Here is a 23,457-nt window from a genome sequence, read left to right as displayed (position 1 = left end):
AATGGCTTATTCGAGTACATTAAATAGTGATTTTTAAATAAAATGTTTATTTCTCCGAGTTATTCTGTGTCACTTCATAGCCCTTTTTTGTCATTTTAAGCCACAGTCAAACAGGCCTAGTGACCCTGGCAACCAGCAGTTGTTAGGGAAAAATGTGCATTCCCTGATGCAACCACATAGGGTATAAAATGTTAAATTCAGCTGTTCAATGGATGCTGCAGGATTCAGAGACTTAAATTTGTCAACTGGCTTCTAGGCCTGTTACTGGGGCTTTGCACTGATGCATGAATAAGGTGAGACTACAGGTGAACAGGGTATAAAATACCACCGTGTTATTTCCCCAAGTTAATCTTAAGTAAGGAATATTGAGTGTAATAGTTTTTAAGTCTTAGTTTTATTAAATTTTTCACTTTTTTTTTTTTTTTTTTTTTTTTTAGCAAAAATTGGACAAAGCTGAGTTTTGATGGCTGCTTTTTACAGAGCTATATTTGTGTTTGTTTGTTTTTGTAATGGTTTTAAAAAAAATAAAATTATTGTTTTTTCTGTATTCCAAACTTTGAGTTAGTTTCATTTTCTTTCAAATGTGGCATCAATTTTTATCTGTTTCCATTTTTTTTGTGGTTGGTGGAATATTGTTTCATTTTATTAACAAATTAATCCAAAGATTCTTTGCACAGCATATTTTTGATATATTTTCTTGTTTCTCCAGACATTAAAAAATGACCTTTTCACCATGTTTTCAAGAAATCAGATTGATATATTTATAAATCTTTAGAAACTTCAATAATATAACACAGAATCGAGCTGGGGATTTTAAAAGATGTAATGCTACTTAAATGGAGATTTCTGGCTCAGAATACAGAAGCTACTTTGGGCTGTTACCTATTCACATGGGGTCGCCACAGCAGGTAGCTCCACATGTTTGATTTGGCAGTTTTTATGCCGGGTGCCCTTTAATGCTGCAACTACAAAGGGATTTGTGTCTCCTCCCAGGACTAAACTGGGGATTTTTCACCTGTTAGGTGAATGCATCAAGCTCAGAATATGTGAGAAAAAAATCAAAGGAACCTTTAAAGATATACATTGTAAAAATGTTCTTGTAAAACTTTAAGAGGTAAGTTACTGTGAAATTTCCCCTAATAATTATTGACATAAAAAAGTTTGGCATTGCAGATTTCCTGAAATTTTATATTTAAATATGCAGATGAGCTGATGTATTATCTAATATGCATTCATTTGCATAGATAATGCAGGAGAAAAAAATTGTTTTTGCCTGTAGTGTCTCGCCTTAATAATTCATGTTATTATGTCTCACTAACAAAAGAAAATAGAAAACAGAAGCATGTTTTATTTCCAAGAACAAAGGAAACAGTATTTTTGCAATATTTGGCTGTTTTCTAATGACTGAAGTGACACTGAGCAAATACAAATACATAACGGAAATACTGTTGCTTTGGAACAAAAGTCAAACAAAAATTAATAGCGTGAAATTTGAAGACAACATTGTGTGCTGCTCCAACAGACTTTATTATACAGTAAAATTGTCTCTGCTTCTTCCTCACGCTGAACCTCTGATTAAACTTCTCGTAAAGCCTCACTGGAAGGATCCCTGAAAGCCAAACCTTTGTTCTTTTTGCATAATAAGGCTGAAATCGGTAACTACATTTACAGCACGTCATAGTTGGTGATTACAATTGAGTCACATCAAAGGGCCACTTGAAATAGATACATTATAATATTAATGCTCAGACACTGATACACTGCATTAGGCTTGACTGCAGTACAGTGAAAGAAGCCACAGTTGATGCCAAAAATAATTATGTTAATTCTTTCTAGCAGCTGTGCAGACATCTTTTTTTTTTTTCATGTAAAATCAGAAAATATATACCTGTGTCAAACACTGTTATCTCTTTACAAATTCACTAAAGTGCTCTCGCAACTCACGTCATTCATCTGTGTGGATCACAGGTTACTAAATCTCAAACTGTCCCTCCTTATCTCCTTAAGATACAATGTAGATGAATGATCTGAGTGTGCGTTAAAGGATGGAGCGAATCAGACTCTCTCTCTTTCACACACACACACACGCACACACACTATGCTAGTTTGCTTTAAGATCCAAAATGTAATAAATGTTGTCCTTATAAAAGTATTTTTCACAATTTAGACCTTTACATTATCTCCATTATGTAAATAACCTTGTATTAAGCTGCAGATTTCTGCTTCTCTATTCTTGGTCACGGATGCACTTCCTCATTCACGTGTCCCAGCAGGATCGATGAAATGGAGTCTATACAGTTTTCCTTATGTTGTAGGAATTTTAAAAAAAATCATCCATCTGTCTGTTTTACTCTCACTAGAGTCAGTTCATATCTTTGCTTCTCAGAAAGTCCAAAACCTTTTTTCCTTGTTTGTGATACAAACACGAATGCCTTTCCACTCTTTTGCACCCACACCCCATGTGCTCTGTTTATTAACTGCTTCTGAACACGTCACAAAAGTGCTGACTCTAACGTACTTTTCTGCTTTGGTGAGGCATCAGTGATGCCAAAGGAATTTCATGACTGTGACTCTCACATTCTCTGTGAACAATTTAGAAAATGTGATGATGAAATTAGAGAAGCATTCCGTCACACACTATTCCTCTTATTTTCATAATGTGTACATTGTTGCTCTGAAGGCATCGCATACTGAAGGGGCTTTTTAATGCAAGCAAGAGAGTCCAAACAAACTGTGGGTTACATGCAAACCGCAATAAAGAGAAAACCACTTAAAGTGCAGGCAGTAGCAGTAAATACAGACTATATCAGTAAGGAAAGTATTTGATGTACAACTAATCTTTTGTTCTCTAAGGCAAAGCATGATCACAGACTCTAAAATCTTATAAGTTTTGATATCCAATGCGAGGTTGAGACTGAAATGTAATAAAGTAAAGTCAGTGTTGTGCCTGGAGAGGTTTGGAGTCTTTTCTTAATGCCAAACGTGGCTGAAAGTTTCAGATTGACGTTGTTCCGTTCATGCTGGCGGGTCTGCGGCCCCTGCCTGCACCCTGACGTCGAAGTGAATGGAGAGCCACAGCACAGCAACCTCTCAGCAAGGACCCGATGTGATACACCGGCATGACCTCCTGTGGTGCTCCTCGGCACAGCCATGCCATGGTTGGAACCACCGGCACTGCCAAAGCCAAAAGATCTACTAGGAAGTACCGGCTCCAGTGGCACCGCTGAGGGGAATGACCTTCTTCACCAGCTCCTCCATTTTCATCCTTATTGTCTTCTTCTATCTCCACTACTGTAGCTTCCTGTTTAACTGGTAGTGGAGCTATAGGGTGGGGCTGGCAGGTCTGAGGCCCAGCTGGTGTCTTCATTACCTCCGCAGGTTTGTCTGGTTCTGATGGCTCTGCATTGTAAGTATACTGAGGAGGGGAGAGAAGAGGTAAAGATGATGGAAATCGTTGTGGTTCTGATGGGGTTATGTCTGCTGAGACTAAAGAAATTACACTTGGGCCTTCTGCACTGCTTTCTTCACACAGCCAGGTCATGGTGGGGCTGCAGGCCTGGGAGCGGACCTCTGGTTTCTTCTCTGCTGCAGGAACAGGAATGGGGTTAGACTCAGTAGCAGAGACTGCAGCAGCTGTAACCGGGACTGGAGCTGCTGTAACCGCGACTGCAGCAGCCGTAACTGGGGCCTCCTCCTGAGGTAAGTGCAGAAACAAGTGATGGTGGGGGAGGTAGGTGTGTCCACTGCACCTGCAGCTGCTACTGAGAGTGTGGCAGGAGTGAGAGATTGGCAACACAGCCCCACCGCTGCACAACCTTTCATAGGTGGAAGAGCGTGGCACAGCTGGCGGGCCTCGGATATGGCCCTGTGCCGGCAGCTGCTCTGACAGCAGGGCCGCCTCCAGGAGCAGGTGAGTTTGTCCTGCTGTTTGCGATGCTCCACTCGGCTCGGGAGCACTTGAGCCGCGCTCCAGCTGCAGAGCCTCGCTGCTCAGTCTGGAGTGGGCGGCGCTGCGGCTTAAAGTGCTGGCTGGGGAACATCCACAGGAGCGAGACTTCCCACCTGGCCGACCTCCCTGCAACCCTGAGAATGGCTTGTGGTCATGGGAGTCTTGTTGCCGTACACCCAGGTTGGACCTCACTGACTCAACCACCTCCTGGAGGTGCTGGATCTCCTTGCGGGCCTCTTTTAGGGCTAACTGGGCCTCGACACGGTGGCATTCCTCTTCTATCCAGTCTTCCTGCATCCTGTACAGCTGGGCCCTTAACTCATCTATTTCACAGTCCCTGATGAGGAAGTAAAGATTTCTGAATAGCAGTTATTTGTGCAGAGTCACTCATACACAGACACAGTGTAGGGAAGCACTAGGGAAGTGCAAAAAATGAAATAGTATTCATACAACAACAACTGCAACCACAACAAGGAAAGTAGGCATACAGAGAAAAAGACTAACCTGTGCTGTAGCCTTTCCACATTTTCCCTCAGTCTGGCTCGCAGGTGTCGTATACACACCTCCTTCTGTTGAAGGGGTGTAAGGTACTGCTCTGGGGTCGGGGGCCTGATCCCATGGTTGTCGCTGCAAGCTGTGTGCTTCACCTGACGTCTGAATCACACATGAATGAAAAAGGTTGGATTTAATCACATATGATGAATATAAATTGATAGCTGACTTACAGTGAGTAGTTAAGTATAGTAGCGTTAAACAGAAATCTGGTGATACAAAATAAAACACAAACCAATCCAACAACCTTGCAATAAACCCTTACTCTAGATTAATATCAGCCAGTTTTTGCTGACATTGTGTCAGCAATGATAATTCAGTTCAACAGTTATTGCAGAAGCTGAGGGGTGCTGAAGTCTCAGCTGGCAAATCCCCTGTAAGAACGTGCCAGTCCGACACAAGACTAACACATTCAGACAGTCAGTTACATCCATGGCTTTGGGCAATTCAATGTGCAGTCCATTGAACTTGAATGTTTTATGAGAAGATGACTGAGTATAAAAAGATCTGGGGTAATTTTAGTAACATTTTGGTGCCTTATTTTCCGACTGTTAGACTACAGGAGTGTAAGTTGCATGTTACCTGGGGGTACTGGGATAAGTCCGGGCTGTAGGACTGCCCTCTGGTGGCCTAACTCGACCAGGGTAGGTGTGAGTACTGGATGTGTCGCTGTGGGAATATCGCCCGCTGCCGCCACTAGTTCCCACCGAGCGCCTTGTTGGGAGATCAAATTACACTCGTTAGGAAGCCACAAAAATCAGATTTCAATCAGCACAACTATAATCATAAGAGGATTTTTATTTCGATCTGCAAAAATTTATAACTGAAGAAAATAAAAAAGCAAACATCAGTGGCAACAGATACAAGACAGAGTCGAGACGCACATTAAAGGAAGAGCTGGGGTGGAAGTGGGTTGCAAAGCAGCTTGCAGATACTCAGCAACTGTAAGCAGGCTGAAGCAGCTTAAATAGCAAGCCCTATATGAGCCAATTTGATATGTAGAAAGATAGCTGCTGAGCTGGTAGGTGCTGATTTGCTGGGGTGACAGCTGAGCTTGAACTAATGCTACACTCAATACGTAATATTTGTTGCCATTTGGCTTAAAAAAAAGGGAGAAATATGAGAAGAAACAGTACCTGCGCTGACCTGAGGAGGGCTTTCGACTCGGAGTTAGAGACATCGATGTGCAAAGGAATGTCCAACGTCTCCACGGCTCTCTCTAGAGAGGGACACTAGGAGCCCTCAAAGCTGCACTGTAATCACCGTTACAGACACAAACATATCACAGGTAAAACCAGCATGAAGAAAACTGAATCCCAAAACCTGACAAGGAGCGTGTTTTGCTTCTAAAACGCTGTGTCTTGTGTGCGGCCATTATGTGGCTCTAAGCTGGAAGGCAGTGACAACAGTCTAACGCTAACCCTTGTAAAATAAATAGTCTAGGCAGCAGCAGATAAAGCCTCCTTTCTCTGCTGACACAAAGGGGACACAGTAAGTCTACAATCCGCGCAGCTGCCTCTCTCTACGTTGTGTCCTCCCTGTCTGCAGAGCTGCAGGCAAACATGATGAAACTTCACATTAACTGCTATAAAAAGCTATAAAACAGAGACAAAGCCTCAATTTTGGTGGCTGGCAGAGTCAACAGTCACTGGGGTTATCAACTGTTCACAAATACTTAAATAGTGGAACAGAGATGGTTCCATGCATGTGTTTGTACTATTGTAATTTCAGCTGTGTTAATTTTTAAAATTTGTCGTTAGAACTATACAGGCACTCCTGATTGGTTCCCCAACATGAAGGTTTGAATCAGTTTGAATCCCTTCTTCACAACAGCAGGTTTAAAATGTTAATGTCAGCTGTGGTATTAACATTCAAAACAATCTGACTACTGACTGATATGCTGGGCTTGCCAACCTTTTGCCTTCAGAACTCACTTATTTCTTGCTTTCCTTCCATCTTTCACTAAGGTGCTGGAAAAGCTTCTCGGAGATGCAGCTGCTGCAGATTTGTCAGCTGGACATTCCTGATGAGAATCTACTGTTCCACCCTAACATCCAAAAGGCGTTCTATTGGACTGAGATCTGATGAGTGTGGAGGGCACTTGAGTACCATGAACTCACTGCCATGTTCAAGAAACCAGTTTGAGATGATTTCACATGGCATGCTATCCTGCAGCAAGTAGCCATCAGAAAATCAATACACTGTGGTCATAAAGGGATGGATGTAGTCAGCAGCAGTAAGTGTTCCAAGAAAATATCACCCACATCATTGCACATACACCAACATGAACCATTAATACGAGACAGAATTATTTCAATCTGCTAATATCCAATTTTAGTGAGTTTGTGTGAATACTAGCCAAGGAGAATTACCTCTCCTTGGCTAATAAGAAGAATAATAATAAGAAGAAGAACTTTGATGTGTATAGCACTTTCAAGATACCCAAGGACACTTTACAAAAGAGTAGAAAGCAAAAAGGCTGACAGGAGTGGCACTTCCTGTGGTCTTCTGCTGCCCTAGCCTGTCTGCTTCAAGGTTTAACATTTTGTGTTTTCAGAGCTGCTCTTCTGTAAACCTTGATTATAATGAGTGGTTATTTGAGTTACAGTTGCCTTCCTCTCAGCTTGAAGCAGTCTGGTCATTCTCCTCCAATCTGATTCTCCTCTGATCAACAAGAAATTTCCACCCAGAGAACTCCTGCACACTGGATATTTTCTCTTTTTTCGTCAATTCTTTGTAAACTATAGAGATGGTCATGTGGGAAAATCCCAGGAGATCCTCAGTTTTAGAAACCAACAACTTGTGTTTAAAATCACTTAAATCAGCCTTCCCTCCTCATTCTAATGCTCAGTTTAAACTTCATTAAGTTGTTTTTGCCATGTCTACATTCCTAAACGCACCGAGATCCTGGCTTGTGGTTTGGTGATGAGATATTTGAGTTCAAGAGTAGATGAACAGGTTACCTAACAAAGTAGCCGGTGAGTTTATATTGGATTGAAAACAAGTATTGGGTATTAATTAGACATGTTCAGTTTATTATTATATCAGATATTTCATAACTCCATCTTCCCTGACTTTGCTACTTGTTTTTAAGACATTTAAATGTTTCTTTTTTTCTTCTTATTGTGTATCTAATTTCATTTGGTTATGGTTTTGCGGATTTCTTGTGCATTTTTAAATCTTCGTTTGTATGATTCATGTGTGCCATGGCACAAATTTGACTTCATTTGCAATTTGTACCCAAATTACAATAAAAATAGAAACCATTGCTCTGCTGTTTATTTACCTCTACAGCCAAAAATGTTGCAGTTTGTGCTTGTAGAGTGTTACTAAGACCATAAATCACAAAATATTGTATGGTTTACAACTATACTTGAGAGCCTTATATCTGCGTTTTTATTTAAAGTTTATGTATACTAATATAAGGAGTCTGATACATGTTGATAATGACAAAAAATCTAAATACATACACATTCCCTGAATTTAATTATCCCATAGGTAAAAATATAGTTTTTTCGCATATAAATCACTTGTATAATCAAGGTGATCTAATGGTAGCTACAGCCTATTTCTGTTCAGCCCAACCAGCAAAAAAATCCAAGATGAGAACAAAATGTTCTCATCTGTCTTTAGAAGTCTCACAGCTCTGCGTAAAGCTTAAGGAAACCTGCTGATCCACGCTCAAAATGTACCGGCTCTTCAGTGAATCTCAGCGGCAGGCAGCTGCAGACACAACAGACCTGTAACTCTGCTGCTAATGAAAAGCGCACCCAGCGAGCCGGAAGCGTCTCATTGTGCCCTATATTTAATTTCTAGGACGACGAGGCAGGAAATCTCACCTCCCTCTCCTCCATCTGCGCAACAAGTGCTAAGAGCTGGCGAGAAATACGCAATCATCTTACGTAAGTGTGAGTTTCGGTGCTCACTGTGGAGGCGAGCAGCATCAAACAGCCGGTAAATAAAACTGTACTCAAAGCAGCATTTAAGCACTCTGCAGAGGATCCAGGAGGTGGGGGATGCCGGGAATGTTTCCGGATAAATATCACAAGGAGAGATGGGGACGGTGCGCTTTGTCCTTGAGTCATCATTACGGTATTAAATCACATGATTTTCAACATCTGTCGCCTAAAATAAGACGCTGTTAGATAAGCAGTTAAAGAAGTCTCATCACTTTCGCATGGCCAACTGACTACAAGCGAGTCCCTAAACAGGACACCCAACACCCCAGCAGGTACTTTCTACCGAAGACAACGCTTCTAATCGAAACCGCTGACAAGCACATTTCGCCCCAGCTGTGTCCTACATACGATCATGTTGAGTAACCGTATGATACGGTTACTAAACAAGGGTATATCACCATGTCTCTGAAGCTCAAAACAAACGTTCCCTGCAGACACAAAAGACCGACAACAACCTGCATGTGAAGCGGTACCATTTGGGCAGGTGGAAGCTGTGCATCGCGGAAAAGCCTCGGTTTCTGCCTGACTTAACGGTCCCCGGTGGCAGCAAGAAGAAAAGATGCTGGTGGTGCTGATGAGGGTCCATCCTGCAGCCATGAAGCCCGCAGATTAATGAGGCGACTGCGTCTGCTGCATCGCTGCTTCTTAAAGTGACAGCAGGGAATCATAAAGCCTCATCCGGCAGGATTTACCTGCACGTCTCCGTTTTCTGACAGGTGAATCCTTTATTCTAATAAAGACAGGCAGGCTGCTGAGGACCCTGTTCAACAACCCAGGTGACGGATGGACTTGCAGAAAGAAAATCATGCTCCAATTCACAGTTAAAGCAAAGTTTGTTCGCATAGAACAGAAATAAATACAAGTCTATGCTTCAATATATGCATTTACTTTAATGCAATCCACAATGCATCAGCCAATACAAGACAAAGCACGAATAGAGAAACTTCAAACTCTAAATTTTCACTACTTAAATAATTAACTTTAACAACAAATGGACAAAGGTACTACCTTTAAAGGCCTTTATCAACAGTCAGCTCACACTGTCCTATAAAATTTAGATAATTTTAGTGTCCCTACCTGAGTGGATTACACAGAAACCTTTGGAAAGGTATTCACAAATAAACATAGCTTTGTGAGTCAATCATTACCGTTTTAGTAAACAGTACACAAAGAATCTGTTTCACAAAATACTCCTCAGTGCTGTTAAAAAATGAGACTGAATTTAAGGTGTAGGGGCAGAAATTATTTAAAACTGTGGAACAGATTGCTGACAATCCAATCTCAATCTCAGTAACATAAAGTCCTATTTCCACCCGCTAGAGTCACATTAAATACTTTGTTAAAGAAAGTTTTGAAGAATGAAGAACAGCAACATTTCAGGTAAAACAACAAAGAGCTATGTGACATTTTTTGTGTAACTGGTCACAGAAATAACTTCTGCGATCTTGTGTCTGGAATAAATATACATGACAGAACAAGCAGAAAGCAGATTAAAACATACAGAGGATTGAATATCTAAAATCAGAGACCTGATAAAAACAGTCTGGCAAAGCATTTTAGGAAACATGTTCCTTCACTGAAACCCAGAACAAGCAAACATATAAACAGAGTAATACGTGTTCATTTCATGCAGTTTATACTATTTATTCCAGAAGCTTATTTCAGTAACTTTAATATAATCTTATCAGAGGTAAACAGACACACGGTGATTCTGCGTCATTTACAAACCCAAGCTGGCATGTTAGAAGACTGACTTCTGCTTTTTACTAATTGTAGAATTTGGGTCCAGGTGTGGCAGAGATGTCCTCATAGGGAGTGGTCTGACACAGGCGGAGGACTTCTTGTTTTTTCAGGACGAGGAAACAGAAGAAGGTGGTTGCAGCTTGCCAGCGATTGCTTCCTTCACAGATTCCCTGCAGGCTGAACGTGGGGTCTTTGCTGTCATGCTGGCTCTGCTGCAAACACGAACACACACAGACAAGAGTTTAATTTCCTGGACATCATCCCTAATCCTCTCCCATCCCTCTCATTGTTAAATTCCTGTCCACCCTGACTACAGTTTCTGATATTCAGGGTTAAGTAGGGCACGGTGCAGAAAAACACAGTACAGGGCGTCCACAGTTAATAATATATTGAAGTTTATTTTAAGTAAAATTTGATTGTCAACTAATTTTGTTACTAAATGGCTGCGATCAGATGTGCTAACCAACAGACCAGCAGGTCTAAGTATAAACAAAACTTAATCCCTTGACATTTATGTACATGTTAATTCTCTCTTTGTTATGCATGGTGAAGTTGCATTTCTGGACAGTAACAACTCAAATGAGTTTCAGAAAGAGAAACAGAGGCGACCCTGGTATGCTAAGCTTTTTCTGGACTTTGGTACTCTCCTTTAGATTAAGAACATTTGTTCAGTTTTATTCTAATTAGTAAAAGGATACCATAAAACAATTCTTGAATACATCATCTCCCTAAGCCCAACAATGATGTCCAGAAGGCGGTGAGGTTATGTCATTGACATTGGGACAACATTCATCTTGGAAACAGTATTCAAAAAAACAAAACAAAAAACCCTTTCCTAAACCTGGAAACTGGTTAGTGATTTCCTGGCGACCAAAGGTTGCTAGGGAAAAATGTGTTTTCTTCACATAGTGGTTGTGGGAGGCTGCTTACACTCGCTAGATAAAATTGGTTGCAAAGAGGATGCCACACTCAAAACCTCCACGTGACTGATTTTGAACAATCAGATGTGCCCTACTTAACCCTCAGTAGCAGGATTGCAGATGTCAAGCCAAGACTGTTAGCTGTCATTTACTCAACACTGAAATGTTTGCAGAGTAATCAGGATGTTGTTATCATATCTATACCATAACAGTCAGGTCAGAATTTTGTCTCGATCATGTGTTTTTCAGGAACCAAGTACTAATGTTAAGTCGGCTTATGTAACATCCAAACTGATATTAAGTAGACCCTGTAGACCCCATGGGGCAAACAACACTCCTGTGTCCTGAACATGCATTCTTCCCAACTACTTTAATTCCAGTTACATCCAAGATGGAGTAGCTGGTGTGACTTGAATTCTAATGTCCAACCATTTATTTTTAGTCTTACTTTTAGAGCGTTCAGAAGCTTCTGTGCTCGCCTGGTTATCCTCCTCTCCTCAAAGTCCTGGCTACTCAGCATAGACTGGAGGTAAGAAAGGCACCATATTTCAGTCAGTGATGCTGGGCACATCGCCAAGGCAGGGTGGGAAATGAACACCCGCCATCTGTCAAGTGCTAATAGATTGGAGCTTGTCTACTGTATTAGCTATTTTCACACACAATCATCCATTATTAGTTCACTTTCATTCCACAGTTAAGGTCGGTGAGAAGCAGAGGTTGGCAGAGGACAGTTTCCTGCCCTGCTTATATTTGTAACTGTTTGTGTCCACAAGCACCTGAGTGTGGAGGGAAGTTGACTGCGTGCTGTGCTCCAAGTAAGGCGGGTGAACAAACATGGAGTCTTCAGATGGAAGTGACGGATGAGTAAGCTCTGACCTGTTTTCATCCTGGTAGAAAGACCACAGATTATAAGCTATGGACAATGAAAAAAGTGAAAGCAGGGGAATTATAATATTTATTTATTTATTTATTTTTTACATAACATGTTAATACTTACTTGTGCGAACTGTGAGTAGCTCTCACGCTGGCTGTCGTTGACATGATCGTGTTCAGTCAGCTCAGTGTTGTGTGTTTTTTCAGGATCAGCTGACAAATCCATGACACTGACTTCTGTAGTGAGGGCACTTAGTTCCCTCTGAGCTAAGGGGCAGGAAAAAGCATGACACTATAAAGCCATACATTAAAAACAATATAGCACCAAATCACAACAACTGTCACTTCAAGGAGCTTTATACTGTAAGTAAAGACCCTACAATAATACAGAAAAAACAAACAAAATCCATGAGCAAGCACTTAGAAGCAGTGGGAAGGAAAAACTCCATTTCAACAGGAAGAAGCCTCTGGCAGAAACAACCTCAGGGGAAAGATCATGTTATTATAATTTTTCCTACTTTCTCCACCTTTCTTTTGTCTTTTTTTCCCCTCCTGCCTCTCAGCTTTAACTTTGTTGTATCACACGTGTACTGTAATAACAGAAACAACACCTTAGAAATGAATAAACAAACTTCAATTACCTTTATGCTCTTCGTGGCGCATCTCCTCAACATTCTCACGTACACCACAGCGTTTCACTTGGAAAAAACTCCTAGCAAAAAGCTGGAAATGTAAAATGTGATACAACATTAACAGCAGGGATTCACCTTTCCCTATTTTTGTGTCTATGTGCCAAAGTCATCTCATAAAATCAAAAAACCTTTACTTGATTTAAACTGGCTTATCCATTATCTTCTCATGCACCTCCAGAACGCCTCGAGCACGGCTACCATTTTAAGATCACTCGGTGGATGTCTCATTGTGTGCTCTTGCACTATATACATCAGCAATGAATGCTGGATCTCCTATGAGATCCTTTAACTCATAGGAGATCATCCGTTAACGGATTCTACATTTTGTGCAAGTGAAGGAACTCAAAGGGAATCAAATTTGGCAAATGACGAGTTATGATTTAAAATAATCATAACTCGTCACTGGCCAATAGTCTCTTGCATTTGGATCAAACAGCATTTGCAGCAATCATTACAGCTTTTGCACTGTATGCCCTCCCTCAGATAACTCAGCGATTTTCAAATTAAGACAATCACCAAAAAACCCAAAACAAGCTAAAGCAACAAGCATGTTGCCGGTCCCACTCGTGATGCTTTTGGTCTTTTGGACTTTACCTGAAAATAGTTTTAGCCATCGGATTCACTATCATTACCAAAAGGTATATTAGCTTAAAAGACAAATGAATGATTTATCTGTAAATAAGTTTAAAGCCTGTCATGAAATTGCAGAGCACTCAGCTTAAATAGCAGCGCTGGAAGGTGTCCGGAAGTGGACCAGAAAAGGTTTTTGAAGGAGAAAATCATTTATGTGACAACTCCCAGAATAAACAGACAATAGTGATGATATTATTGTGGGATTAATATTGTTGAGAATGTAGAAGGGTCTCACCTCCTTTATCTGGAGCGATAAAACAGTGGAACACGGTTGTGCAAAGAGTTTATCTGCACCTCCGCTCTCTTTCCACTGCATTAGCTGCACAGTTGGCGGGGCCATGTCCAAAGGAGTGACCAGATCTGAAAAGTCAGAAAGCTGCTTTCTGATGCATTCATTGCTCAGCTCTTTAGTCTGATCCACCACCAACTTGCGTTTCCTCTTCCCCTTCTTCCTCTCGGAGTTTGCTGAAGAAAAACAGTTAATTATACAAGAGTTTATGTGAGAAAAAGAGCATTTTAACTGTTCGGATGTGAGTGGCTTTTGACTGGCATGCTTGGTGCTTACGAGTGATGGGCACAGGTTCGAGAGCAAAGGCCTCCTCATTAGCGAGCAGGGTGGTCTGATTTGCCGTCGGGGTCTCTACTTCCATGCATTCTGTTCGGTTAGCATCTGCCAAACATATGGGCTCTGTTCAGAGCAAACACAGCTCTTTACTTCCTTAATGAACAACACAATTCCCTGGTGCTGCTGTACAATCAAGCGCATATCACTTGCAGCTGTTTAAATTAAATTGAAAATGTGATTTAAATAGCTAATGTAAAATACAGTCACGATGAAATATCACCTTGCTGATCATATAAAGGCGAGCTCGGTAGGTTTTCATTTTGTGGATTCTCCTGGATGAATTCTGTGGCCTCAGCATTATCACTGGATTGCATCAGAAAATCTACAAAGTCAGTGCAGGAAAAAATAAAATAAAAGCATAATTCAATTTTTATTCTGATATGCGAAAAAGCAAAAAAAAAGAGACCATCTGCAACCATACTAGCAGTAAAGGTTTTCAGACTTAGTATTTGTAGAGAGGTGGGATTTTACAGGACTGACAATGGGTACAACAAGAACCATTGTGCTCTTGGTGGGGTTGCATTCATTTGTTATTAAAAACTAAAAAGCAGATAGGAGCTATGCCGTGTCTCAAAGGCTATTTATTTTTTGTGTTACAGTTCAGATGTTGGATCCCTGAGAGGATACATGAACATGAGTCCTGTCAAGGACCTGAAGGCCTGGACTGGCAGTCTCCTCTCACAAACACCAAAGCTAATAGCAGATGTGAGCAATCCAGGTCAAACATTTCAGTATATAACCAGAACAAGGATTGCAAACACCACTGGGAAAAGGATAGGCAAGTCAAGGACAGCTTTGTATGAGTTTATAGCATATCCTGTGACATTGTACTGAATCACCTAATGCAAGAATGGTTTATACTCCTTTTTTGATCTGTATGCATTTGGTGACAAAACACCAATTTTTAATGGCCTGCTGAATACTGGTATATTTAAATGATTATTTTCTGACATCACAACTTTACAGTAAAGGTAACACTAGAGCCAGTCAGTATCCCAGAGAGGGATCTGTTTTTAAATACGTTCTTCAGACTAAAAACTGACTGTAAACTGATCCTCATCAATTCACGTAAGACTACCGAGTAAGTCAAATCCTTGGTCCTCATCCCCAAATGCATCTCCATGTTGAGCCAGGCTCTGGAAGCTCACATCCATCAATGCATTATGATAACTTTGGCGCTCATCTCCTACAATCAACGACAAGTAAGGGAAGAAATGATAATATTCTATGACAGAATTAAATCAGGCTCAACATAAACAAAGATAATAACAGCTCAACTTAAGCAAGAAAACAATCCAGCTCTTACCAATGTCTGCAAAGTTTAGAAAGTTATTTCCAAAGTCCTCTTTCAGAGTGATTTCTTCTGATCGACACTGGTTCAGTGAAAAGTGGTCCACAACATCTATGTCACTGGTGTGTGGACACAAACAGAATACTTATTCATCAGGTTTAAATAAATAACAAGCAATTAAATTATGTATGAATGCAGGGCAGCCTTACTTTAGGAAGTCAACAAACAGAATTATAACTTAGAAAATAAGTAAGTCCACAATCAGCCTTGTATTTCAAATTATGAGCCATAAAAATCAATTCTATAAATGACAGGTTAGATGTGTTGGAGAAGTGAAGAAAACAGTGCCTGGGGTCTGGAAGCTGGGGATCAAAGGAAGTGAAATCTTCGACCAAGGTAATCGCTTTTATTGTGGCCTCAAGCCCCTCCACCGGCAGATCTGTCTGACCTGGTGTATTATGAGAGAAAGAGCATGCAGGTAAATTAAGTTTTCACATCTTACTTGCGATATGAGACTGTTTGCTTTGATTGTGTACATGAGAAATCCGTATATAAGCTCAAGTCCTTGGGCTTGAAAACGTCCCTTCTTAAAATAAGTTGATTAAGCAATTATGTCATAAATGGGATACAGTCTGTTACCACTTTAGATACATATAAGTGAAACTAATGAATTCTAACACATACAGCATGTTGTCATAAATACTCCATGAATGTTGCAATGTGCCGTTTTTGTTGAAGCTTTTTCAACTTTGTTTCTGCTGCATGGCAAATAAATGGCTAATACAAAATAAATGATTATATAGTTGGCTCAAACACAAACACAGAGTTTTATAGATCATACAGCGTAACTTTAATAAACCTAGGATTAATTGTAGGATTGTTAGAATGGATTATCGTATTAGAATCTGAATGAAAAATCTTTTACATGCCAGTTAATCAGTTTCTGAAAACCATCCTTTCCTTACTATCAGATTGTGAAATAAGCTGTGGTTCTGCTAAATTTCAGGTTTCAGCTTTATTTATTTATGAGGAACCGTCACATAAACTGTACAAGGCCAGCTGGTCTTAATAAAAATATTTTATAATATTTTTCTTCCCCGTGAAATTAATGTACCTGGTTGTCAAAATAAATCCCTGCATTTGCACTATCATGAGTAACATTTCATCCAGTTTTGTGCAACCACATCCAATTCAAAACCTCTTTGATTTAATAAATTGGAGTTACTGAAAGAACTGTAATTATTTAACACACACGCACAAACACACACACACAAAAAACTCTAACAAGGTGGGGTTACCTGGCCTAAAAGCTGTTTTAATCTTAATCAAGGCATCGCTGCAGTCTGCAAGGAGATACTTTGCTTTTCTGGAGTAGATTCGAACCACACCAAGGAGCAGATGACCAGATGTCCGCAAACCAATTCTCACCTACAAAGAACACACACAAACTCACGTCTCAGACTCACTCTTTTAATATAGTTAATATACAGGATTATCAAAAACTAGCTATTAAAAATGACTTTAGTTATTTCAGTGATAAAATCATGAGTTTATTTAAACTTAAAAAATTAGACACCTGACACTCATCTCCACCCACTCCACCCTGCGTGCACTCTGTATAAACCCAGAAAAGGGAAAGCAATAGTCTTTATCAATGTGGTTAAATTTGTTAAGAAAACTTACAGCTAGGGAGTTTGGTGGATATGTTTAATGAGACTGGGATGTCTAATTGTGTTGTGTGTCAGCTGCCTTCACTGTAAAGTTTCACGTTTATATTGTGCTATCTACTCTGAAAGTTAGCCCATGGAAAAAACACCCCCTATGTTCTAATAATTACAAAGACAAAAAAACAAAACAAAAAACAAACAAACAAACTAAAAATAACAAAAACTTAAATGAATTGAAAACATAAAATAGAATAGAATTTTCAATTTACATGTACAACGAAAAAACATAAAGCTAATGACAATACAAAACTATAATGACTCTGGCTTAAGTTATCCCATAATATATGGTTATGGATATGCGCTTTAAAAATGTTTACCTTTGGTGAAATTATTTCTCTGATAGTTGTTTCCAGGTTGCATTCAAAAACATGGGCCTTTGTTAGCTTCTTTTCCCAGTGGGCTGCTAGCCAGATTTTGGCTAGTGATCCACGCTTGGAAGTGAAGAGTTGAGTGTAGAACATCATGTTGGTAAGTTAGCTGTCACCTGTGAGGGAAATATCAATGTTTGTTTAATTATGTTTCACATCTCGGCTGAATTTCCTCATGCTAATTTAGGTGAGTTTAGAAAATAGGCGTTTCCTTGACCGCTAACTGAGCGTGACTTCTACTGTCAAAGTCCTCTAACAAAGTTAGCTAAGAGTTAGCTACGAAGCTGTAAGCCTATCAGAATTTTTTCACGTCCTATTAACTTTTACTGTTATCAGTGAAGATAAAAGTATAAAGGGGTTATAATAATTAATTTTACACAAGCACAGTAAAGGCCCGACATAAACAGCCGCCTACCTTAACTTTGAAAGTGCTGCCTTTTGACATTGAACAGCATAACACCGCCAGGCGTAATTCTGGCGCCATTCACTTCAATTAAAAAACAAAAAACAAAACAGCCAGTTGATATAAATGGCCATAAATATTTTTTTTTAATGTTATTACTACTAACATTATAAAAGTACTGGTGGTATTAAAAAAAAATATCAAAAAATCACACATTTCACTATTCAAGCTTAAGTTGAAAAGAAATTCACATATTTAAATAACTTTTAATCAATTATTCATAAGAAAACTTATTAGAACACCAAAAGAGTGCTTTCCATTAGTTATGTTCAGGCTAATTGTCATTAAAGTTAGTCATCCTCTGACCTGGACTAACAATACTGGTCTCTAGCTGTGTAAGTAGTGCTCAAGGACTTTGGCAAAGTGCAACACCATCCATCTATCCAGAAAATATGGCCTATTTCTCTTTCCTTTTTCGCTGCTCCCTTTAATAGTCGCCACAGATCATCTGAATCCATCTCACCCTAACCTAACATGCTTCTCTCTCAGGTAAACTAATATACCTTCACTACCTCTACTCCTTGCAGCTTCACTCTGACACATCTCTCCCTGTCATTTCCACACATGTATTTCATCTTATGTCTACTGACATTAATTTTTCTTCTCTTCAGGCTGTCTTCCAGTTGCTCCCTACTCTCACCACAGATCACATTGTCAGTTACCAGGACATACATATATGCAAGTACTCCATAAAACTGCCCACTCCCAATCCTCAACTCTTTCACCAGTGCCAGTTGAGAGTACTATTTAATATACAATATAATGTTTGATAATGTATGATAACAGCGTGGAAATGACTCTTAATTTGTTATAGGGAGTGGCACTCCAATTTCGTTGTACCCTGTACAATGACAATAAAGGCTATTCTATTCTATTCTATTCTATTCTATTGTATTATATGTAAGTACTTTCCTCAAGGAGAGCTTTAATCTACATAGAGTAGAATAGAATAGTTCTTTATTGTCACTGTACATGTACAACGAAATTGTGGGTGCTCCACACCAACTGTGCCGGAATAAAATTTAAATAGTAGACAGCAGGAATAAACAGCAAACAGGGGAAATATATACAATCAAGAGGGATATATATACAAAACAAGAGAAATATATACATAAATAATAGAAAGTCACACACTGGAGAACAAAATAATTGTAAAGTGCTTGGAGGTAGTGCAAAGAAAAGACTTGGTCTCAATAGAGTCTGTGTGTGAGTGGCCTGAGTGATAAGGCTACTCAAACATTGGCTCAGATTGGTGAGGTGCGTGTGCGTGGGGTGTGGGGGGATAGTGTTTATTGACAGTCCGAATGGCCCAGGGGAAGAAGCTGTTTGTGAGTCTGGAGGTGTGGGACCTGATTGACCTGAGGCGCCGACCAAAGGGGAGCGGGTCAAACAGGTGGTGGGCAGGCGTGCAAGGGTTCACTCTGGTTTTACTTAGACTTTAGGTAATGCTGTGTTATACTGCTTCCAACTTCTACACTAAAATCTAAACTAAAATCTAAACTATTCTATTCTATGTTTAATTTATTTGCTAATAATTGAGGGGGCACAGTTTATGGATGCAGTTATGGTCAGCTACTTCATATTTTGTGCATATCTGAACGACATCTGCTTAAGATGAAGACCTTATACATTTACATCTGAAGGAAGAGATATTGATGGGAGAAAATCACAAAGTAAAAAGAAATGCAATTGTATTGATACAATAAAAGATATAATTGGCCTACTGTTTGTCACATTTGGCAGCATGACTCCTTTTTGGTTTTAGGTTGTCCATTTGTGCAAGAAAAGCACTAAATAACTGCTGAACTGAACAGCACCATCTCACCAAATAGTTTATTAGTTTTATGTTTCTGTTAAACTGATGTTTCTTAAAACTAAAGCACATTCAAACTCATGAGACAATTGAAAAGAAGGAACATTTACTCTTTTTTTTTTTTTTTTTACAAAATAGCTAAGATTTTAGACGTGTAAAGAAAACGGCTCACAAGCAATGCTCAGAGGCTTCATGCCCCAGTGGGCTTAAATTCAGTGAGTCAAAGTGGTTTGTCCTCAGACTCCTAACTTATTCATGTAAAAAAAAGGAAAGTCATTTAAAAACCTATGCGATTATATAATTTCCCTCACTGATGGATCTTGTATTGAAAAAAAAAGGTAAGAAAGATTTGCAGAAATGATCGGTGTTGTGCGATTACCGCTGTAAAGTCTGACAAGTTTCATTTCACACATGATCAGGTGTGGATTCTTAAAGCAGTCCATCATAAATGCTTCTCATGTGGTAATCTGATGTTTGGTGTTTCTACTTCTTCTACTTGTGTTTAAATCCTCAAAATGATTTAATATAATTTTTGGTCCTAATGACCAGTGGACATGTGAAGAAAAAGCACGAGGGTGCAGCATGAGACTGTCATACTGTATCTTATTTAGTGCACAGACACACACAGGTGTTTTTAATTATCTGGGCTGCATCCCAAACTGAATATTTTTTCCCTTTAATGCATACCACAGCTGCTCTTACAAAATACGTATTGCTGCATGCAGAATGCGTACAACTGGGATATACTCCATCATAACAGCACTTTGTACTTTGACAGTCATGCATTATGTGTAGCTGACACAGACAAAAAAAACCTTAAAAAGATGCTGGCTTGCATTCTGTAAAAAGCGCCAGTATGCAGAAGCACATCTTAAGATGTAAACCTAAATACCAGTTTTACATCTTACCAACTTTGTCCTTAAGGTTTCCTGTTCCCTTGTTCTGTTCCACAAATTCAAGCATGAACTTCCTGTTTCAGCTGTCCATCAGCATCAGCATTGACCTGATATGTTTATCTCCGACCAGGCATTGGTCAGAGAGAAAGATATAACACAGATAATGCAAATATCTAGTCAGCCAATCACATGGTAGTAAATCACTGCATTTAGGCATGTAAGCATAGTGAAGACAACCTGCTAAAGTTCAGAGTGAGCATCAGAATGAGGAAGAAAGATACTAGACCGTTGGAGCCAGATGGGGGGCTGAGCATTTTAAAAATTGCTGATCTATTGGCATTTTTCACACAACCACTTTGAAGTCAAACAACTGCTCATTACAAGCAATGTATACTGAAGAGCTTCTCTGAACCCACAGCATGTCAAACTTTGAAGCAGATGGGATTGGCTGCAGAAGACCACACTGGGTGCCCCTCCTGTCAACTAAAAACAGGAAACGAAGACTACACTTCGCAAAAGTTGACCAAATTTGGACAACAGAAGACTGGAAAAGTGTTGCCATGTATGATGAGTCTCAGTTTCACTACAAAATGGGCAGAATTTGATGTAAACAACATGAAAGCTTGAAAGACTTAATTCAGACTGGTGGTGGTAGTTTAAAGGTGTACCAGCTGAGCATCATTTAAATGCCACAGGCTTCCTGAGTGTTGTTGCTGACCATGTCCATCCCTTTATGAACAGTGTACAGATCGTCTGATGGCTGCTTCCAGCAGGATAACATGCCAGTTTCAATCCACTTTTGGGATGTGGTGGAAGGGGAGATTAGCGTCATTGATGTGCAGCTGACAAACCTGCAGCAACTGTGTGATGCTATCATCTCTATATGGACCAAAATCGGTGAGGAATCTTCCCAGCATTTCTATACCATGTAGAATTAGGGCAGTTTTGAAATAAGGCAAAATAAGGTCCAACCAGGTACTATCAATGTGTATCTAATGAAGTGGCCAGTAAGTGTGTATATTTCATTAATCAACAGACAGCACAGTTGTTCCTCTATTCTTTGTGGTTCAGTTTTTTATGTTCTTCCTTGTTTTTTTTCCCCCTTTGTTATGTGAAAATGTATTATTCCCCCCAAAATTTATAATAATAATCATAGACCTTTCTACAATATCTATAAATATAATGAAGGCTGACTGTCTTTCCACTGTCTTTCTGTTTGTATGCACTAGAGGGCACCAGCGTGCTGGGAAAACCAAGCAGGCCCATGTTGTCAAAGTTAGAAATTGAATGTAACTTTCACCCCTCTGTTGAAGATGAAATATAGTGGAACCTTACAAGAAGTGCACAGTAATTACTCACAGTCTATGGCAGCCCTTAGTTGTAATGTTAAGTCTTGCTGAGATGTAGTGCTGCACCTAACACTTACTTTCATGTCTGGTTTTTCTGCTGAATAATCATTTTTTGGTCATTTGTTTTCTTTTTATTTCTTTTCATTATTCCAATAAAACCATACTGTGTTTAATAAACTTATTTTATGTCAGCTTTTTAACGTCACGTCCTGGATCTTAAACACTAATTTACTTAGAGAGTTACTGCAAATACTTGGTATGTGTTTTATAGAGTGCTAAATTTTAACCCCATTTTCCAAGATTTTAACTGATTTAAACTTCCACTTAAAAATGTAAAAAATAAATAAATAAAATAAAGTGGACCTTTTCTGCTCATTTCCAGCACCAAATTTTTAGTCACTTTGCATGTGTTACAGTTCAAAATAATGAGTATTTATCTTATAAAGTTTATTCTTGGTTTGCATGAAGCAATTTTAGCTCACTCCCTTCTCCTCCAAATCAAATTATCGTCTGATTGGATGCTGCTCATAAAGAGAAAGTGTGAATAACAGCTGGGTGGAACTGCTGCAGTCATAGTCAGAGATATGTTCCTGGATGACCATGTTATGGATATCTGCTCTCCCTAACATCATATAGAGCCAAGAAAGCCAATAAGCTCCATATTAAGCAATTCATTGATACAACAGAAATCTTAGCTGACAGACTGATTAATCAACTAATTGACTGAAGAATTAGTTCAGTGTTGGTAAATTATGTGATTCAGTGCATTATAATAACCAGATACATTTTAATTTACACATTAGGTAACAGCCTGACATCAGGGTGATTCTGCCAGGTATGACTGTGGTCTTCCTCGACCAGAGGTAAGATCAAAAACCTAAACCCATAGAGCAGTTTTTAATCTCTCTCCTCTGTCTCTCCTAGATTTTCTCTCACATATGCATGTTTAAGAACAAAAATCTGTCTTCTAGTGACCTTCAAGGCAGTGACGACTAGCAGAGAATCAAACCCGCCAAAATAAATTTGTGTTTTGCATTAAATTGACGTCTGGAGTTGTCTGGGTGCACAAGAACAGTTGGTATGGGAAGTCATAGTCTGGGCTTTTGAGAGAAACAGACAAACTGAGGATAAGAGAGTTGGTGATGGAAATTGGGACTGAAAAGAGGAAATTCACATGAAGATAAGAGAACTCTGCAGTGATTATTTCTGAAGTGGCTGTTGAAGTGAAGCTTTATTTGATATTTGAGTGCTGTGCTGGGTAAACTCAGTCTTCAATGGTACAACTGTGTACTCAGTAATAATCCTAATCATGTTTACCAATCAATTTCCATCTGGCTCTACAAACAGGCTGCACTGACCAGAATGAAGAATCTCACATAATTAGTCTCAGTAATCAAAAAGGTAAATAATTGTTTTTATACACAGTTTCAAAAATGCACCCAGCTACAGTATGCACCCAAGTAGGACTATACTGCCAGTTTCTCTTAATGCGATGTGCCATATCAGTTATTTTTCTTTTAATTCCTCCTCTGGCTGTATCTCATTGCTTCCCTATATTGGTTGCCAGTGAAAGCTTATCCTACAGGCGCTTTTTTTTTTTTCAA

The 23,457-nt window shown here is 39.4% G+C and overlaps 2 protein-coding genes across 8 annotated transcripts; both read right to left on the bottom strand.

Annotated features, from left to right (window-relative positions):
• Positions 1–1,353: 1,353 nt before the first annotated feature.
• LOC116317197 (syntaphilin) lies at positions 1,354–9,040 on the bottom strand. Of its 4 annotated transcripts, none has more exons than XM_039604141.1 (5): positions 8,934–9,040; positions 5,638–5,754; positions 5,084–5,215; positions 4,454–4,603; positions 1,354–4,286 (listed from the first exon to the last, which is right to left on the bottom strand). In XM_039604141.1, exons 2-5 carry the CDS (start codon positions 5,679–5,681, stop codon positions 2,996–2,998), a joined length of 1,617 nt encoding a protein of 538 aa, XP_039460075.1. In that variant the 5' UTR covers positions 5,682–5,754; positions 8,934–9,040; the 3' UTR covers positions 1,354–2,995. The 4 variants fall into 4 exon arrangements, with proteins under 4 accessions (XP_039460075.1, XP_039460076.1, XP_039460077.1 ...); XM_039604142.1 differs by lacking the exon at positions 8,934–9,040 and adding an exon at positions 6,436–6,530; XM_039604143.1 differs by lacking the exon at positions 5,638–5,754 and having other exon boundaries at positions 8,934–9,030.
• Positions 9,041–9,336: 296 nt separating this feature from the next.
• Positions 9,337–17,851, bottom strand: rad21l1 (RAD21 cohesin complex component like 1). 4 transcript variants are annotated; one of them, XM_031735904.2, is made up of 14 exons: positions 17,748–17,851; positions 17,282–17,448; positions 16,536–16,665; positions 15,586–15,685; positions 15,253–15,356; positions 15,025–15,132; positions 14,167–14,268; positions 13,887–14,009; positions 13,557–13,786; positions 12,638–12,719; positions 12,121–12,263; positions 11,900–12,010; positions 11,572–11,646; positions 9,337–10,415 (listed from the first exon to the last, which is right to left on the bottom strand). In XM_031735904.2, the coding sequence occupies exons 2-14, from the start codon at positions 17,426–17,428 to the stop codon at positions 10,227–10,229; spliced, it is 1,644 nt and encodes a 547-aa protein (XP_031591764.1). In that variant the 5' UTR covers positions 17,429–17,448; positions 17,748–17,851; the 3' UTR covers positions 9,337–10,226. The 4 variants fall into 4 exon arrangements, with proteins under 4 accessions (XP_031591764.1, XP_039460001.1, XP_031591765.1 ...); XM_039604067.1 differs by having other exon boundaries at positions 9,337–10,412; XM_031735905.2 differs by lacking the exon at positions 11,572–11,646.
• Between the last annotated feature and the right edge of the window lie 5,606 nt (positions 17,852–23,457).

This window comes from Oreochromis aureus, linkage group 20 (assembly GCF_013358895.1).
Source record: "Oreochromis aureus strain Israel breed Guangdong linkage group 20, ZZ_aureus, whole genome shotgun sequence".
Classification (NCBI taxonomy): domain Eukaryota; kingdom Metazoa; phylum Chordata; class Actinopteri; order Cichliformes; family Cichlidae; genus Oreochromis; species Oreochromis aureus.
Note: the sequence above shows the minus strand (reverse complement) of the source record. Positions and strands in the feature narration are given on the sequence as shown.

Excerpts from the sequence above, each read along its gene's own strand:
- LOC116317197 (XM_039604141.1), bottom strand. The coding sequence starts at position 5,681 with ATGTCTCTAACTCCGAGTCGAAAGCCCTCCTCAGGTCAGCGCAG. Across the intron at positions 4,604-5,083 it reads ACTTATCCCAGTACCCCCAG|ACGTCAGGTGAAGCACACAG; the intron begins GTAACATGCAAC and ends TGTGTGATTCAG. Across the intron at positions 4,287-4,453 it reads GTGGAAAGGCTACAGCACAG|GGACTGTGAAATAGATGAGT; the intron begins GTTAGTCTTTTT and ends CTTCCTCATCAG.
- rad21l1 (XM_031735904.2), bottom strand. The coding sequence starts at position 17,428 with ATGATGTTCTACACTCAACTCTTCACTTCCAAGCGTGGATCACTAGCC. Across the intron at positions 16,666-17,281 it reads GAGAAATAATTTCACCAAAG|GTGAGAATTGGTTTGCGGAC; the intron begins GTAAACATTTTT and ends TGTTCTTTGTAG. Across the intron at positions 14,269-15,024 it reads CCAAGGATTTGACTTACTCG|ATTTTCTGATGCAATCCAGT; the intron begins GTAGTCTTACGT and ends CTGACTTTGTAG.